Source organism: Petromyzon marinus, chromosome 9 (genome assembly GCF_048934315.1).
Source record: "Petromyzon marinus isolate PM22_M1 ecotype Great Lakes invasive population chromosome 9, UKy_Petmar_22M1.pri1.0, whole genome shotgun sequence".
Lineage (NCBI taxonomy): Eukaryota > Metazoa > Chordata > Hyperoartia > Petromyzontiformes > Petromyzontidae > Petromyzon > Petromyzon marinus.
This window is the reverse complement of record NC_133675.1, coordinates 7,896,624-7,914,432: the sequence shown is the minus strand read 5'-3', so window position 1 is coordinate 7,914,432 and position 17,809 is coordinate 7,896,624. Positions and strand designations below refer to the sequence as shown.

General features: G+C 42.1%; 2 protein-coding genes across 3 annotated transcripts; one reads left to right on the top strand and one right to left on the bottom strand.

Annotated features, from left to right (window-relative positions):
* Positions 1-2,784, bottom strand: FAM136A (family with sequence similarity 136 member A). Its single transcript, XM_032950656.2, has 4 exons — positions 2,593-2,784; positions 1,001-1,108; positions 647-787; positions 1-539 (listed from the first exon to the last, which is right to left on the bottom strand). Exons 2-4 carry the CDS (start codon positions 1,091-1,093, stop codon positions 351-353), a joined length of 423 nt encoding a protein of 140 aa, XP_032806547.1. The 5' UTR covers positions 1,094-1,108; positions 2,593-2,784; the 3' UTR covers positions 1-350.
* A 1,566-nt stretch (positions 2,785-4,350) lies between these two features.
* Positions 4,351-15,835, top strand: TMEM129 (transmembrane protein 129, E3 ubiquitin ligase). Of its 2 annotated transcripts, none has more exons than XM_032950658.2 (6): positions 4,351-4,750; positions 5,998-6,206; positions 6,834-7,147; positions 7,264-7,424; positions 12,357-12,522; positions 15,304-15,835. In XM_032950658.2, exons 2-6 carry the CDS (start codon positions 6,002-6,004, stop codon positions 15,550-15,552), a joined length of 1,095 nt encoding a protein of 364 aa, XP_032806549.1. In that variant the 5' UTR covers positions 4,351-4,750; positions 5,998-6,001; the 3' UTR covers positions 15,553-15,835. The 2 variants fall into 2 exon arrangements, with proteins under 2 accessions (XP_032806549.1, XP_032806548.1); XM_032950657.2 differs by having other exon boundaries at positions 4,355-4,630.
* Positions 15,836-17,809: the final 1,974 nt, after the last annotated feature.

The following is a 17,809-nucleotide window of genomic DNA, read 5'->3' as shown; positions in this document are numbered from 1 at the left end:
TAATTTCACATTCTCCTTTATTGACAGTGTAATTTTCATTTTCAATCATCCTATAGGTCAAGAAAATGTAATAACTGTCAGGGCCCAAGTCATTAACATTAGACTTAACACAATAAACCACACACAGTATCCAACAACCACAACATATGTAAAAAATATGTTGCAAAAGCTGTTGACAAGTCAGCTCATATTTAGGTAAAATAATGTATTTGTACATGCACCAATAGCCTGAGTGCAAGCCACCCTCACTACCCTAGCAATGTCATACAATATTTCAGATTTCATATCTTCTCTCCAAACAGCAAGTTCACCGACTGCTCTTCCTCCACATTTTCATCTGGTGAGGACAGTTACTGTGGCAAGGATGATAGAGTGTCGTGTAATCGACGAGTCGCATTGGGGATGAGATCTTGGTGTTCATCTGCACAAGCGCGCACACATGACTCCAGCTGCTGTTTTACGACTTGCTCCTTGGTCCCCGAGTCAAACGAGTCCTTGGCCTTGTCACTGCAGCTCATTGCACAGCGTTGCAAGCGGTTCTAAACGCAGAAATATAGAAAATATTTGTGAATGATACAAAAATCAAACCAATGCAGGATGCACATAAAAGGCTGATTGGACAAATGGTCAGGAAACAAGAGCAAACCTGAAACCTTTCCAGCTCATTGGTGACAATGCTCTGGGCCTGCACCAGAGGGGCATGGCATCTCTCGATACAATGGTGTACAGCCGACATTGACGCTGCGCTGTTTTCACAGCACTCTGCACTGCAGCGGAACATGCGTGCCTGGAGAACAGCACATAGAAACATATCAAATATTCCATACTCTTAGAAATCTTAGCGGTAATAAGACACTGCAATCGGCAACATCAACCTATAGGCACCTATTTGCCGACACCTCTAGTCTAGTGCACATGTAAACGTGCCCACCTAGTTGCTGTAGCTTCTGTACTGTAAAACATGTGCAAGTGTATGGTTTACACTTTGGTATGGTTTTACCTGCATTTTACGGATGTGTTCCCTCTCCAGCTTGTCCACCATGCCATTCACGGCATCCTGCACCTTCGTCTGCGCTGCCTCCACGCCGTCCATGTCCAGGGTCTGATCCTGCAGCCAGCAGGTCAATGCAAGGTGTCTTCCATCACCATCATCATTCATACATTGTGTATCCACTGCTGGTTAAAAGTCTCCGCATATCTCCACTCACATCCCGCAAGCTTCTAAAATGCCACAATATACCTCAATATACCTCACTCCTGAAGATATATCGTTCCACCTCTAGTAGTTGTAACTTGTTGGGTACATTTTCTTTACATCTGTCACCAGTCTCATCCATTGGCCATAAACACGTCTTTTGATGTATCCCGCCCAAGCCCACTTACTTTCTCTACAGTCGATATGTCTCTGATTTTGCATTTGTTCCGCCGATGCACAGATTCCTTTATTTTAAGTACAATTACAAACATCCATCGAATGAAACACGATAAATTCGCCAAATTAAAACACTCATTAATTAAAGTTGCCAAACAATACCATGCAGGACCCTCCTGAAAAAGTATTGCGACTTCATTAGCTTTGATGTGTAAACAGTACAACAGTATTATTAATCTCTATATGCTCAATACACTTTTCACCTTTTGTTCCCTATAATTTGCAAGTTCTTGAGATTAGAATGACTATATGGATTTGCACGCACAGCCCTGCTGCCAATCCATTTGCAGGACGACGCAAACAAGGGATCTGGGTTGTAGGCATTATTTGACCATAAGCTCGTCAGTACGGGTTGGTGAAGGCGAAGAGCACAGACGTGGAGGCATAGAACAGAACAGTAATTTTGTCCTGCATTGCCATCTGACTTCACAACTGCAGCTCCGAGAAAAGTTGTTTGTGCATTGTGGTCACCCATTCAAGCACTAACTAGGCTTAGGATCCGAGGTCAGACGTAATCAAGATTATTACTGGCGAGTTGATTCATTGCCGTAGTATTGTAATTCTCATGAGAAGCCATGGTCGATCAACTGTTGAACGAAAGCCTCTCTATCACGCCACCATCTCTCACTACCCTGTCATGAAATATCGTACGAACATTAAATGCAATACATTTCTATTTTAACCGCTTGCACAAACGACACCTACACCACCAAGGGTCAGTCATTTACAGTTGATATAAAACAGTGAAAGCCATAACATCATTAACATACGATGTCATCACCTTTAATTAAATTTACCCAGTGTTGCAAACTCTTATACCGAATCCTTAATACCGTTTCTGGAAGCCAAAACGGAAGCAGAATTGTCCTCGTCCCAGACAGTATTTGTGGGCAGAAGCTTTGACAAATTTGCCGTCGTTAGGAAAACCCCAAAAAGTCGCTCCCTAAATCTATCGACAAAATCAATAAAAAAACACATTGGTCAATAACACCACTGCCTTAAAAGTAAAACACATCTATAAAATAGGCGACGTTTCGGACAACGGCACTTCTTCATAGCAACTACGTTGGCGACACTTGTCTTTCAAACACCCGGTGAGGTGCCCGCAGTTCGCGCTAGCAACCAATGGCCTCGAACGACAATCCTCTCAAACAGCTCACCCGTCGCACGTCGTTGACTATCCAAGAGCTCGCAGGGGCCAACCTCGACAACGCAGCACGAGTGCACGCGGGCACGCAACGCGAGACTGCCCGCGCACGCGTGCCGGCGACCTCTACCGCAACACGTGGTGGTGGTGGGTGGAGCGAGAAGCAGCGACCTCCACCCCCGATCCCATTAAATTCTTCCGGGGGAACCCCGACGTCACATCCTGTAAGGTTCCGGTAACACGGTCCCTCCGTCATTAGTTCGCGATGTTTTGAAAATGCGTTTGTGGCCGTCCATAAATGACGTCACGCACCTAGGGGTGGGGGCTAGACATTTGTGACGCTCGTCTTTGGTTCTTTCGGTAAAGTCACGTAGAATGAGAATAAAATAAAACAATAAAATTCTCACGACGTTTCGGCCACAACACAAGTGGCCTTCTTCAGGTGAAAGGAACAAACCAGTCGACGATGTGTGACGAGCGGGGAGGGGGTTTGAGAAATATGACGTCACATCAAAATGCGCAACTTTAAATAAATGTAGACAACACGTTCTACTTAATTAAATAGACTTTTTAATAAATGTTTTCTCCTACAACATCAGAGTGCAGCGGCACATTAAATACGCACTGCAATGACAACAATAGTTTAAAGCGATTTGAAGCGTGTCTTATTTTGGGGGGGGGGGGGGCAGAGCTTTGTGACGTCATATTTGAGGGGGGTCTGACTTTTTGTGACGTCGTGCGAAGGGGGTGGGGGGGTCAAAAATCGTCAAAAATCGCGTGACGTCATTTATGGGCGGCACCTTTTTAGTAATGTTAGTACAATTTTTTTAATTATGTTACTCAATAGGTATACTTAGGTAACTTCGTACGGTAATTTCATAAGATTTATTTATACTGGAGGAATCCGATAAGCTACAAAGTTATTTTCCACAGATGTCCAGTAGGGGCGGGTCAGAGAGTTACAATACAAAAACACGATGGGAGTGCAAAATATAGCAAAGGTAAACAAATCACTAGAAAATGATATACAAATAAAATTACAATGATTTTTTTTATCTCAGCAGGTACCTTTTAATGGATTTGTTAATCAATAGCTACACTTAGGTAACGAGTCATACAATTGAATAACTTTGTCATCAGACAATTTGTTTACAACTAGCTTTTTTGCTCGTCGAAGGACGGGTGTATATTGCAGTAAATCAGAAATTTAAATAGAAAAATTGTTCACCACCCGCTCCCCACAGGTGACGTCACCTCTTTCCGTGTGGGTGACGTCACCACTCAACCCCGTGGGTGACAACACCCGCTCACCACTCGCTCACTATAGGTGACGTCACTTCTCCGCGTGGGTGACGTCCTACCTCACAACCCCGTGGGTGACACCACCCGCTCACCACTCGCTCACAGGTGACGTCATCTCTCTCCGCGTGGGTGACGTCACCACTCACAACCCCGTGGGTGACACCACCTGCTCACCACTGGCTCACTATAGGTGACGTCATCTCTCTCTGTGTGGGTGACGTCACCACTCACAACCCCGTGGGTGACAACACCCGCTCCCCACTCGCTCACTATAGGTGACGTCACCTCTCCGCATGGGTGACGTCCTATCTCAACCCCGTCGGTGACACCACCCGCTCACCACTCGCTCACTACAGGTGACGTCATCTCTACGCGTGGGTGACGTCACCACTCACAACCCCGTGGGTGACAACACCCGCTCACCACTCGCTCACTATAGGTGACGTAACTCTATCTCCGCGTTGAGTGACCGTCACCGCTCGTATCCTATGGGTGACACCGCTCTCCACTCGCTCCGCGTGCGTGACGTCCTCCACTCGCTCTCTATATTGACGTCACCACTCGCTCCCTATCGGTGACGTAAACACTTGCTTATCCCCGTGGATGTGACGTCATCGAAACGAGGCAAAACAGTGGCGCTGGTGTGGGAGAAGCCGTCGCTGGTTCTGTCGGGGTTGGGGTTAGGGGTAGTGGAGGAGGAGGAGGAGACAGTGGAAGGGAACTGGTTGCTCGTGGCGGCGTCAGCGACTGTGAGTTGCAAGAGACAAAGACAACCGTGGGAGCCGGATACATGACTGTCATTTGCATTTAGGGCCTACAGCAAATCTCACCGAGAGTGCGCAACGTCTAGGAAGCTCGGCGAACGCGAGGTTTGCGATTGTGCTACCTTGGGTGACAACCGTGCCGTGGCAGCTTGTCATCGGCTGCTGCGAGGTTGCGTTGGGCAGCAGAGGGCAGTGCGGTGGAGTTCCATTGCAGTGTACCATGATGTGCAAGAGCACCGACCAGCCTGATGTATGATCGAGTAACATTTACGACCCGCACGATATGAGGTTCTCACCCAGCAGTGGTTTGACATTTAATGTCATGAGAGACCTCCTGTACATCTTCTGGACAGTGAGAGTGTGAAAACGACTGAGTTAATTGTAGGTGAAGATGGAACGTCACAGTCCGTGCTGGACAAATTTGGGCTCCACTTTGGCGATATTGGGTTACGGCTAACATGCTGGTGGTCACTGTGATATAATAGTGGTACCAACGTGGCATTGACTTTGTATTGATATGTTGACGTGCAGTACAGTAATTGTTCTGAGTGTGTACGGTCATTTGGAATTGTGCATAAAATTACGAAATCCCCTTGGTGGTCAGTGTGTATTGGTTCGAGTGGTAAGCAGGGCCTATATGTTTACGTTTGGGACTATCCTGATTGATTTCCATCGTTGTACTCTTAACTTCAATGTCGTCTCTCATCCAGTAATTTGGAGGCAACAGGTTTGTAGATTTTACTTGGATGTGAAACTTCCAAACCGCCTGGGATTTGAGGTGGTTGGAAGACTATAGAATAGCATTTGGGGAAAATGAACCCGTTTTCCCGCATACAATTGGATATTATTTAGGTAAGATAAGTATTTTTTTTAAATCTCCAGAATACAAAGTGCTCTGAAATTTTTTCTTCCAAACATCCGAATGTAGAACCCTCCTGAAAAAGTATTCTCGATTAGGCTTTCCTGGGTAGTTAAATGACAGTCAATTATTTCACTACATCGAACATTTTGGTATGTTAAAGACTCATCATCCTTCCCCAATATGATAAGTACATGTGATGCAAAGCCTGCTTAGAATTATTCAGCAAAGAAGAAAATTTACGCAAATTAATTACGCTAATGATCCAATACATTTTCTGAGAACTACAATTAAAACTTCACATCTAGATCGAACTACACATCAGTCGTATTCAGCACCCTGTTGTTTCACATTGCCATTAAATAACAACTGTAATTGCTGAAACTGTACCACTTAAAATTTGACGTGAATGCGTTTAGTATTTTACAGTACCAGATTATGGCTACAGGTTATGGCTACAGATTTTTGTTCTTTCCCCCACCTTGTTTTACAGAGCCATGGAGTCCCCAGAGATGGTGTTTACCCTTGCCTACCTCCTTTTTTGTGTATGCTTCTTGCTGACCCCCACGGAGTTCCGCTCGGCGGGAATCACGGTGCAAGGGCTCTTCTCGGGGTGGCTGGGTAGTGAGGATCTCGACTTTGTGCGCTACCATACACGGCGCACCACCACCACCATGGTTGTGCATGCCCTCCTGCCTCTTGGTATGCGTGAGCACAGCTTGCTCGTGTTGTAAATCAACTGATCTTGCTGTTTTTGTGACTGTGACATGTTGGTGTTTTTATATCAAATGTATAGGTTGTAGGTTAAGGTTTTACTAAATATAAGGTCACACTATAGAGCAGTGGTTCCCAACCATTCTGGATTTGCAGACCACTGTCATCCCTTAAACATTTTTCGCACTACTATGCACCAATAGCATATCTTTAGAAATTATAACCAATCTAAATCATAGTATCTGCTTTCATTCCACGGACCACTTACCTTGCAAGACTACCAGTGGTCAGGTTAGAAACCACAGGTTGGGGCGATACCAGTTTGGGATGCATAATTAAAATAACTGGCCATTTTATTTCATTTACATGTGGTTTTGCCTGGTATTTGTAATTATTAATACAACTGTTTGAATTGGTAATATTTATAAGACGTTAAAATAACCAATGCCAAGTAGGCGCTGTTCATTAAATAAGATAAAGCTTTTGTGTTACATGTAAAACTACTGAAAATAGTGCCATGGGAATTTTTTTAAAAAGTGTATGTGAAGCCAATAAACTATTTTCTTAATAAAAAATGAAAACTAAACAAATATATATGTTCTCACCGCTACCCAGGTTACTACATCGGAATGGGCTTCACTGTACCAAAAGCACAACTATTTTACTTCCACAAGGCCAGTGACAGCTGGAGGATGTACCTGCTCGTCTCCCTCATCGTGCCTGCTTGCTTGGGCACGCTGGGATTTTTTTGGTCACGGAATGGCTGGGGAAACCATCCACTTGCACGGGCGCTTGCCCGCCATGTTTCATCTTCCATGAGTTGGCGAATCGCTGCTGTGTCGCTGAACACAGAGTTCCGACGCATTGACAAGTTTGCCACGGGTCCTCCGGAGGCAAGAGTCATTGTCACAGATTCTTGGGTGGTGAAGGTAAAAGCTCGTTGCTCTTGAATAAAAACTTAACTCTGATTTAAAACAATTAATAAATTACTTAATGTAAATGATGTACATCGGACCAGTGTGGTGTTTATCATGTGTGGCTGCAGGTGACTCCTTACAAAGTGAACGTGGCTCAGCAGCGCGACATACACCTGACCTTGATCGAGTCACGGCAGCACTCGCTGTCGCCTGAAACAAGTTCTGCCATTCAGTTCCTCACCATACGCGTGGTCAGCATCACCCCAGGCGTGCCAGCTTTCGATATTAGGTGAGAAGACCCAAGAGGCAGAGCTTCTTAATTCTCTTTGACAGATGTTCCCATGAATTACCCAAAAAAAATAATACTGCTTATGTTCTTCATTTTAAACTAAAAACTAGTGATTTCACGATTCACCTCCCAATAATTTGATGAATTGTTGCAATTCAGTGGTGTTTCGATTCAATAATAGATTTTTTTTTTAACAAGTCGAATGTAGTGGCTACTTGTCTCTGCAGATGTCATGTAAAACCATTATATAAAACATGCAAATAAAAATACTGGTTATTATGTAGGTTCCATGTGGTTTAGAATTACTGAATACATCGTTTCATCCCTACCAAAATATTTGAATGTTATTTAAACTGCATTATCTTATATTTCTAAATGCGGTCAAACTCAGTTTATCTGTGACAATGTTCCATGAATTCGTTACTCGGAATCGGCTAAAACGAGTTGTCTCTTCCAAATATCCAGGGCATGGCCATCTAAATATTAGGGGTCCAGACCATGATTAAAAAGAGTTATATGGCAACTACTTACAGTTATTCGGGGTTAGAACCAATGATACATAGAGTTATTCAGCAAAATTCTTCCAAATATCCGGGATTAACCGGGGTAAAGTGGCTGAAGAGAACTTAGGACCACCTCCTGCTGCCAAATCAAGTATGGATGCAAATGCTGATGCAGTGCTATATGCACTGCATTGCTGAGGCGCGAGTCCTTCAGGGTCTCTCCCTTTCCCATACGCATGTCGTGTTTGGAGAAATACTGTAGGACTTGCCTTCGGAGGCATGCAACGAATGATTGTGCCCTTGTTCGGATGGAAACTTCATCACAAAACGCTTGGGACCATGAATAAATGGAAAATTATTCCAATTATCCGAGGTTATCCATGGCTAATCCCAACCCCATACCTCTCCCACCTCCCGTTGGAACCCTGGATATTTGGAACAGGGGTACCTATTCCCCTGTTTACCCGAGAAACACGGAGTTTGCTTCCTCTCTATGGCCACCGTTTGGCACCACTAGGTGTCACTATGAAAGCAGTTATAATCGGAAGGACTTTAAACTGGGCCAGCAGCTTCAGAAATCGTGATGCATATCATAAACAAATTAACCACAAGATGTTTCCCACAACATTCTCTCTTAGGGTTTTTTAGCTGCAGTATCCTATTAGGGAGTAAGTTTATTTCACAATAGATGTGGCTTTGATATTTTTTGGCAGATTGGCATTGTTACTCAAGTAAAAAAAAGAGTACAATCTATGTATTGTGATAATAGGTTTTATATAATATTTAGATTTTCTATATATGTCATTCATTAGAGTACTTGAAGTGTTTAAAAAACTACACTAATGTTTTCATTGGGCTGCAAACAATATGATGTGTTTGAGATATTGCTATTTGATTATCTCAAGAATGCTTCATATTTTTTTTCCACAAGTGCAAATTTTCCATTGCCAGTGATTTTTTTCACTAGATATTTGCAAAGGAACGTGTTTCATCAACATGTGAATAAATAGTTAACCTAAAGTAAATAATCTAAAAAGCAACGCAACCAAAGTTTCATCTGTTCTTTAAACAGTTTAGCATCATAATTGCCTTTTAAAAGCTGTCCTGATTAATCATTCTCCTTTCCTCTTATGTTATTTATTAATGTCTTGAAAGGCAGTAAATTGTTTGCAGGACAGTATATAGATAATGTTTTTAATTTTTAATTTATTTTTCTCCAATTTACTTTATCAAGTGTTTTTAAACACATTGTCTAAATGCCATTACGTGTGCTGTTTTGGGATAATTTAACTATTTATATGCAATGAACATTGACTTATTCCTGAAAAAGTCATGAATATAACGAATAAAGCAACGTGCATTCCTGCAATTGCTAACTGAACTGTATCTGGGATCCTACTGTGACTGTAATCATACCCGTCATGAAGCAGCAGGGTTTCGATTTTCCCCAATGAATAGTGCCATATTTTTCTTCTTGGTTCTTTCGGTAAAGTCACGTAGATTGGAAATAAAATAATAATAACAATAAAATTCTCACGACATTTCGGCAACAACACAAGTAGCCTTCCTCAGGTCAAGAAACAGGACTGTCGGGAAGACAGCGCTTGAGTGAACACTGCCAAGCTTGGCAGCGTCTTTTAAACTTGGTGGGAGGAACAGAGCGCCTTGACAAAGGAGTTTACATATCAACAGTAGCTGTGTTAATGTGTTTGATTAGCAGGATGTTAAAGTCAGAAATTAGCATGTAACTGGGGGATTAGCATGATGTTGGTGTGAGGGATTAGCACCACGGAGAGCGACGAGCTTTGTTCAGACGGACGAGTCCATCTATGTTTGGAACGGAGGAGGGGGGAGAGGAGTTTACATATCAACAGTAGCTGTGTTAATGTGTTGGATTAGCAGGATGTTAAAGTCAGAAATTAGCATGTAACTAGGGGATTAGCATGATGTTAGTATAAGGGATTAGCACCACGGAGAGCGACGAGCTTTGTTCAGACGGACGAGTCCATCTATGTTCCGAACGGAGCAGGGGGGAGAGGAGGAAACAGCCACGGTGCGCTGCTCTGTCCTGTGTTGCGTTATAACTATGCTATAAACTAGACTACTATACATAACAATATTATACCTTCCAATCTAAACTACATTATATAATATCGTATACACAGCCCAATGTAAGCTCTAACATTATGCATTATATTGATATGCCTCCAACTAAACTTTTCGAAATTACACGACTATACACCGTAATATACACTGCCATAGACAAACCCCACCCTTGAATTATACAATGCGTTACTATACACTACCCTATACTTTCGACTATAAAATATTAGACTTGTAGTATTACACTGTATTATTCTACTAACCCTACTGTATACCACTGCTGTATATTCACTATGCAATTACGGTACTATGTATTGCCTTATGAATCATGTTAAACATTAAACTGTTATACTATTTATTATTGTACAAATGCTATAAACTATACTAGTGACCGTCGTGTGATAGGTACTAATAGGCAGTGCCAGCGAATGGACTGCGGTCTGAAAGTCACCGTAAAATACAATCAATCAAGAACCGAAATGGTTTATAACGTCTTTCCAATGGTTACTAAGCCAGAATCCATCTTCTCGATTGAAATTGTCTCTGTGTTTGTATAAGTGGATAGCCTCATGAACGAATCTCTCATGGTAGCCGGATGGCTTGCAGAGAACCTCCGTCTTGGAGAAGGCAATGTCATGTGTGCCCACTGAATTATAACAGTGATCTGCCACGGCTGAGGTGTTCGTCCTACCATGTTTCAAGTCTGCTTTATGTTCACGGATGCGGTCCGAGATATGTCGTTTGGTTTCTCCAATGTAGCTGCTACCACAGAGGCAACTTAGTTTGTAGACGCCCAGATACTGTATGTCTGGAACCACATTTTTTACAGACGGAACCAGATCACGGATTTTATGTACTGTGTTGAATCGGACCTGGATCTTGTGCTTATTCAGGATTTTAGAGATATTTTTTTGTGACCGCCGCAATGTAGGGTAAGGTTATGGTTTTGAATGGCTCCTCAAGAGGATCCTTCTTCATGGTTGGAGTGATGGCTTTGCGGATTGTGTAGTCAGAGTAACCATTCGCCTTGAGAGTTTGGTGTACGTGCTTGAGTTCACTGGCAATGTGTTCCTGGTCGGAAATGCATTGGGCTCTATGGTATAGAGTCTTGATGAGGGAATTCTTCTGGGATGGATGGTGGTGCAAATCCGGTTTTAAGTAAGCATCCGTATGGGTAGCTTTCCTGTAGACAATGTGGCTCATTGAACCATCAGGTCTCCTTTTACTGGTAGGAACCAAGTTGTAAACTGAGTGTACCAGCCTGCAATAGATTAATGTGTCCGTCCGTCCGTCCCCTTTCAATACTTTAACGAAGTGGAATCTTGTGCTGTTGGGTGTAAAATCAGCAATAGACAGGGCAGAGACTTGTCCTACCAGCCCACCCTGCAGGGACCTGTTAATTAGGACATCCAAAAAGGGTAGCTTGCCATCTTTTTCGACTTCCATGGTAAATCTGATGGCTGGGTGTATGAAATTAATGTCGTTGAGGAATTGGTCTAGAGCAGGACGGCCATGTGGCCAGATGACAAAAGTGTCATCCACATACCTCTTCCATAAGGTCGGGCATACAGTGGCAGTCTGGATGGCGTCAGTCTCAAATTTTTCCATATTTCTTTCAAGTAATATTAATATTTTAATGGCTAATGCAGACTGCTTGTTATACTTTCCAGATATGGTTGGGATGTTAAATGTTTTAATTAAGATGTACAGCCATTTATCATCCTACTACTGGGTGAAGATCTTCACACACCACATGGATTAATGGGTTTGTTTGACCATACTTCACCTCACTGGTCATTGCGGGTTTGTAAAGTGGGGAGGCTGCAAGACCAGTGTAGATATCAGTCACCACTGATGGTAGCCATGGCCATGAATTTAACTCAGGCCAGCTGGTTCATCATCCAATGTGGATATCTCCCCTTAAGCATAAAATGTATCGTTAAATTACATAGGCTATGTTGTGAGCAGCAGACGGCAGCACATCAGATCCATGTCCTGGACATCTGTGAAAAGAGCTTGATAGCTCATTGGATTTCTCCAGGATAAATACAGATTCTGATTATTGTACTGTTTCAATCTCCTGCGTTTATATGCTCCCTGCCATCACCAACCTGTAGTGACCAGTGTGGCGAAATGTGGTCAAATGACATTCACGACCTGCACCATGTGGGGAGACCCTAATTGAGTAGTCAATTGACAAAATCGCTACATGAAAGTAACAAAGGTATGTTAGGTTTTTGGTAACGTAATTTATTAACCTGCATAAGAGAGGGACAAAAAGCATACTGTATACTACAAACTAATGTGCAAAATGACCGGGTGGCAGGTTGAACTCGACAGAATATGGAGAACTGCGAGAGAAGTTGCATGCCCCAATACGCAATGCTCGCAACGTGGTCATCCACCAAACGCTCAGCGACCTCTTCCTGGAGGCTTTCAAGACTCAAGTGGAGCTCAATGACTGCTACTACATGCCAGTCGGGCAGCCGCAGGTACACCCCGAACCCAATACTGAACCACGCAATATTGCGCCTCTCTGCAGCCTTGGTCACGAGAGTGCTTAACAAGCAAACTATTTCCCATTTAGAAATTACGGTACTGTGTTCAGCTGTTGTGTGTTATTCTGTTCACGTAACATTTTTTTAATATGACAAAAAAAATTATGCTTTATTTCTGAATGTTTAGCTCAATCACTCACCTTTGTTATAACAGCTATTCTGTAATAAGTCTACTTGTAATTATGGAGAAACCTTCTTTGGTTCTTTCGGTAACCGTTGGTGTTTTGTCTAATCTTGGAAAGTTCAAAGTGGAAGTGTCATGTAAAACATTTGTCTGAGAGATTTGTTGACATGAATGGGCATAGAAAATGTTTGTTTTCATGCAAAAGTAGCTCAGCAGCTTCATGAATACCAACATCATAAAGCTAATATTATACAGTTCAATTGACATCTATGATATGTCCTGTGCTGGTGTTGAAATTCATTTTAATGCTTAACACCTCATGGAAAACAAATGGAAGTAGTCTGAAATTCAGTGCATTCTCTTTTGAATAATTTATATTGCATTATAATATTATGTACAACATAAAACTTCACGCATCACAACAATGTGCATTCAAGGATTGGCACGTGTGAAATTGAGGGCCCTTTTTATCATTTAAAATCTATAAGCTTTTAAATAGAGTATAGGTCATGTAGTGGGGTTCATGTAAATGCCTGTTGTTTTACGTGCAAAATTTACTCAAAGCCAGTGTGACCAATTAAGAATTGAAATACATGAAAACGTTTAAATTCTAATAGTATATGATAACCAATGTACTGAAAACGTTTTGTAAAGTTAACTTATGCTAATGTATGAAAGTACAAAACTGTTTAAACATGACATTTAAAATTTAAAAAATACCTCTTCAGCAGGTATGGGTGGAGCACACAACACTATAAACCGGATGACCTTGGTTTGATTTCAAGCTATGACTAACATCAGTGACAAGTGACATCTTATCCACTTCTGCTCCCCCCCCCCCCTTCACAAACCTGTGCTAACAAGCAGGAAGTATGGTCAAATAACGACACTGGGGAGGCATTCATTCAGCAGTAAATTGGCACAGACCTGTGTATTATTGTATTTATAATCAATGTAAGACAATAATAGTGAATGTCTTGGTGCGCAATTTGGCAGTTTTCACGTGATTTCCAAATAAAATAATATGCACATTAACATAATTGTTATTCCATTTCTAAAGTGTTTATCAGCTAGTCAACATCAAACATTGTGCATGACAGTGAGCATTTCAAATGTTTATATATTTAAAAAAAATTGGTAAATTAGCTTTCAGAATAATTTGAATTCTGAATTTTCATTATATTTGTAGCTATTGCAATACAATTTTATTTAAATATTTCCAAGAAAAGTAAATTAATGTTTTTGCAGCATACTCCAGCAATAACCATGTTAAACAAGCCCATGTTGATTTTAATTATGGTTAGCTGCAGAACTACTGACCTTGTTTATGTACAATATTTTTCCATTCATGCCTGGGAGTTCAAAACTGTGTTTTTGTTTAGCTATATAAAAACAAGTCTTCCAACATAACCAATTTAACAACGTTAGTATGTGCCGAAAAGCCAATAGATGTATCAGCAGTGGCATCTTATCTGCACCAACTTCAATGGGCTGTCATCCCAGAGGAGAAAATGGATTTTGAATGGATTTAGTTGTCCTGTTTTTCTATCAAGCTGCCTCTCCTCAAGGGGATGTAGGGAAATGTATATGGTTGGCTCGACACGGCGACAGACTAATTTGTAGATCGGATCGCCCATGTCTGACCTGAGTCGGTGACAGCGGCGATCAGCTTACCTGTCCTTCATTGGCCACACAAAACAGCGTTGTGTGTCGCCTCCATACTAACGGTCAGCGACAGTACCTTCCACATGAGTGTGGCCGTTGTTGTGACCAGGCGGTCAGCACTGCTGTGCATCTCCCCTTAATAATAAATACAAAAACATTCCAGGAGGAGCAGACAACACTTGGCGCAGAACAAAACACAAAAGGTGGCCCTGTCCGAAGGGTATGGGTTCTTGTGTATGCCTGCTGACCCATGAGGGTTGAGCAGAGTTCAGGTTGCCTCGTGGGAATTACCATGGCTATTATTTCTGGCCAAGCTCAAACTCAAAAAGTCTAACAATACCTTTCCTCCCAAGCCAAGCAATAAAATAAGATAAAGCACCATATTTCATTCATGTTTCCAATGAATATGCTGTACACATAATATTGTCCATATGCTAAGCATGTTCTTTGGGTAATTTTGTCCGTGATATGTAAAGGGACATTAGTGCCAGCCAGTGTTAAAAAAAATCTGGTCATTAATTATTTGGAAATTCTGAATACATGGCTGGGACAGTAATGTGCAATGGCAATACTTGGCACAGGCAGGGTGATATATTCTCACAAACATTTGAAGTTGCTCGTGAAGCTTGCTGCAGGCAAACAAGTGACGTAGGTGCACTCGCATGCACACCCAAACTCACGCAATGGCTCCAAGATCACACGCATGCAAAGGACTGAATAAACAATCCGTTATTTTCCCAATAGTATCTGTAAGCAGCATGTTTAAATGTCAAAATGTATCTTTCGCGTATGTTACAATTCGTGAAGAAAAACACAGCCCTAAACATCACTGATTTTCTCAAATAAGGAATCCTATTTTGTGCACAGGCCTGATGTGCATTTTATCAACGCTTATCCACATAAATCTGCTTTCCTCACTCGTCTAGGAGACGGAGCCATGCATCGGATGCATGCAGGTGCCAGCCACCGTGAAGCTGCACAAACAGTGCGATGGGAACGCCGAGGGAGAGTGTCAGACTTGCTTCTGCCGTCCCATGTGGTGCCTCACGTGCATGGGCAAGTGGTTTGCCAGCCGGCAGGACCAGCAGCACCCGGAGGTGTGGCTATCGAGCCGAGCGCCGTGCCCCACGTGCCGCGCCAGGTTCTGCATCCTTGACGTGGCTCTCGTACGATAACCGCACGCTTGTAAATGTTTGGTCCAGTGTTATTTTGAGCATCTCGGGCACAAATGTTTCCAGATCTTAAATGCAATTGATGGATTTTTTTTTATATTTTGAAAATTTAAAACACTGACCCCCCCCCCCCCACTTCCTACTTCGAGGAAAATAATACAAAAAAGTTTAAAAGATCTCTTGTACATTTCTTGGACAAAGTGGGTGAAAATGTAAAGCATCCATCTGGTTTTGTTAAACGTTTACTTTGTTTAAAAATAAATAAAATACAGTCTACGTTTACTAATACTGTCTTGCTTTCCTTACTAAATTTAAAGTATGATCGTCATTATTTTACATTGTGCAATGCCCAATCTCTGTCCATTCACATGCTAGCCGTTATCTTAAGCTACTTATAAAGTAACAATTATGTTACTTTATAATTGGAACATTTTCGGTGCAAGTGCTTATTTTGAAAAGTTTCCTTAAATTATACTTGGTTGGCTTGACCGTGACCTCCAACCAATGCAGTTTAGGTCAAAGGCAAGACTTACGCAAACACCAATGCATCAAGGGCAGTCAAAATTGCATTCTTCATAGTTGCAACTGTTTGCCTCAAATATCGTGACACCTCGGGTTTGCATTTGTACATTCCCATTGCAAAGAGGCACATAACCGTATTGGAGGGTACACCGGTGCACGGTATATATAAAAAAATAGCAGTAATTTTTTTTTTTGTCCCACGATTTGCACAACTCCGGTCATAAAATCTTGTGGGGTATGTCAAAATCAGTTCTCGTGATGTCAAAGCAGTCGGAAGACGAATGTTACAAGCAACTGAACACGAAGCTTCACAGTCTGTTACTGTATAGCACCCAGCCTGATGACGATTGGCTCCATGTTTCAAAGGCAGATTTTACTCGTGCCTTAGATTTGGTTGGACAATAATTTCTTGGTGGACTGTGGCATTAAAACATTTTGACTTGTCACACATTCGAATGGGAAAGCAGCTGCTGAATCAACTTCTGATGAAGAGTGCAACTCACTCAAGGGCAACAGCGACATCATCAGACTGTTTTATGAGGCACGGTGTGTTATGCTGCACCGGTGTCCGCCAATACATCCATATAACCCAATGGCTGGAAATTTACCAAAAAATAAGTACGGTAAATCATAATTTTTGGCACCGGTCTATCAACTGCTGGATGAAGGCATCCCTCTCAGCTATCAGTCTCTTGATGCAGCATTCCATCTGGTTCCTACCCAGAAGCTGATCTCATCACTCCATCTCTGTGGTGGACACTTTCTCGGGTGTCCCTTTGGCTGCCATGCCATGTCTTAACCATTGGCCCTCATTCCCATGTAGTGGTGACCTGCTTAATTTGTTGTCAATATGGTGTCTCTTACCTTGCATGTTCTCAAGTACATGTTCGTTTTTCAGTGTAATTTAAAGCATAAACATGATCATTCTTCATGCACTTTTATTACTTTTTGTCCATGTTCACAATCCCCATTAAAGCAGGTTATATACACCATTGAAATCTTGACTTAAAGCTATCGTGATTGCAGGAATTAATTTCTTTGGGTCTTTCGGTAAAGTCACGTAGATAGGTTCAAAGAAAATAACAAAATAACAAACAAAAAACTAGGACGTTTTAATCGCAACACAAGCGGTCGTCATCAGAAAAAGGGGGGTTAGCTTATAAAGACAACTGCTTATAAAGGTTTGAAATGGGCATAGCCCAAATGGCAGCAGCCAATGCCAATGCAAGTGGTGGGCAGCGACCACGGCGGTGGTGGGCTTTCCACCAATCAAAGGGCTGCCAGGCAAAAATTAGCATGTCAATGCAAGATCGCCGAGCATCCTCCACGGCGAGCGTGCCAAGGTGGCTATGTTAATGTGAGAGATTAGCATGTTAATGGCAGATCGTGAAGTAGCAGCCTCGAGGATGGCGCGCGAGGTAGCTGTGTGAGAAATTTAATCTGTTAATGTAAAAAATCAGAGCTGAAAATAACAACATCGGAAGGTGGTAGGATGGGAACATCACAACCAGTTATGAGTCCATATATATAGACAGACACAATTTCAACCGAGATGGGTACAAACTGAGCAATCAATGCTTATGGCAGACGAAAAAATAACCAGTGGAAATTGACTTTAGCAAATGCTGGAATAACTTAATTAAAGCAGCTGTAATCATCTAATAAATGATTTTTAAAAGTACACTAGAAAGAGTTAGTGGTAATACTAATAATGAAAATCATAAAACGAGACACTGGT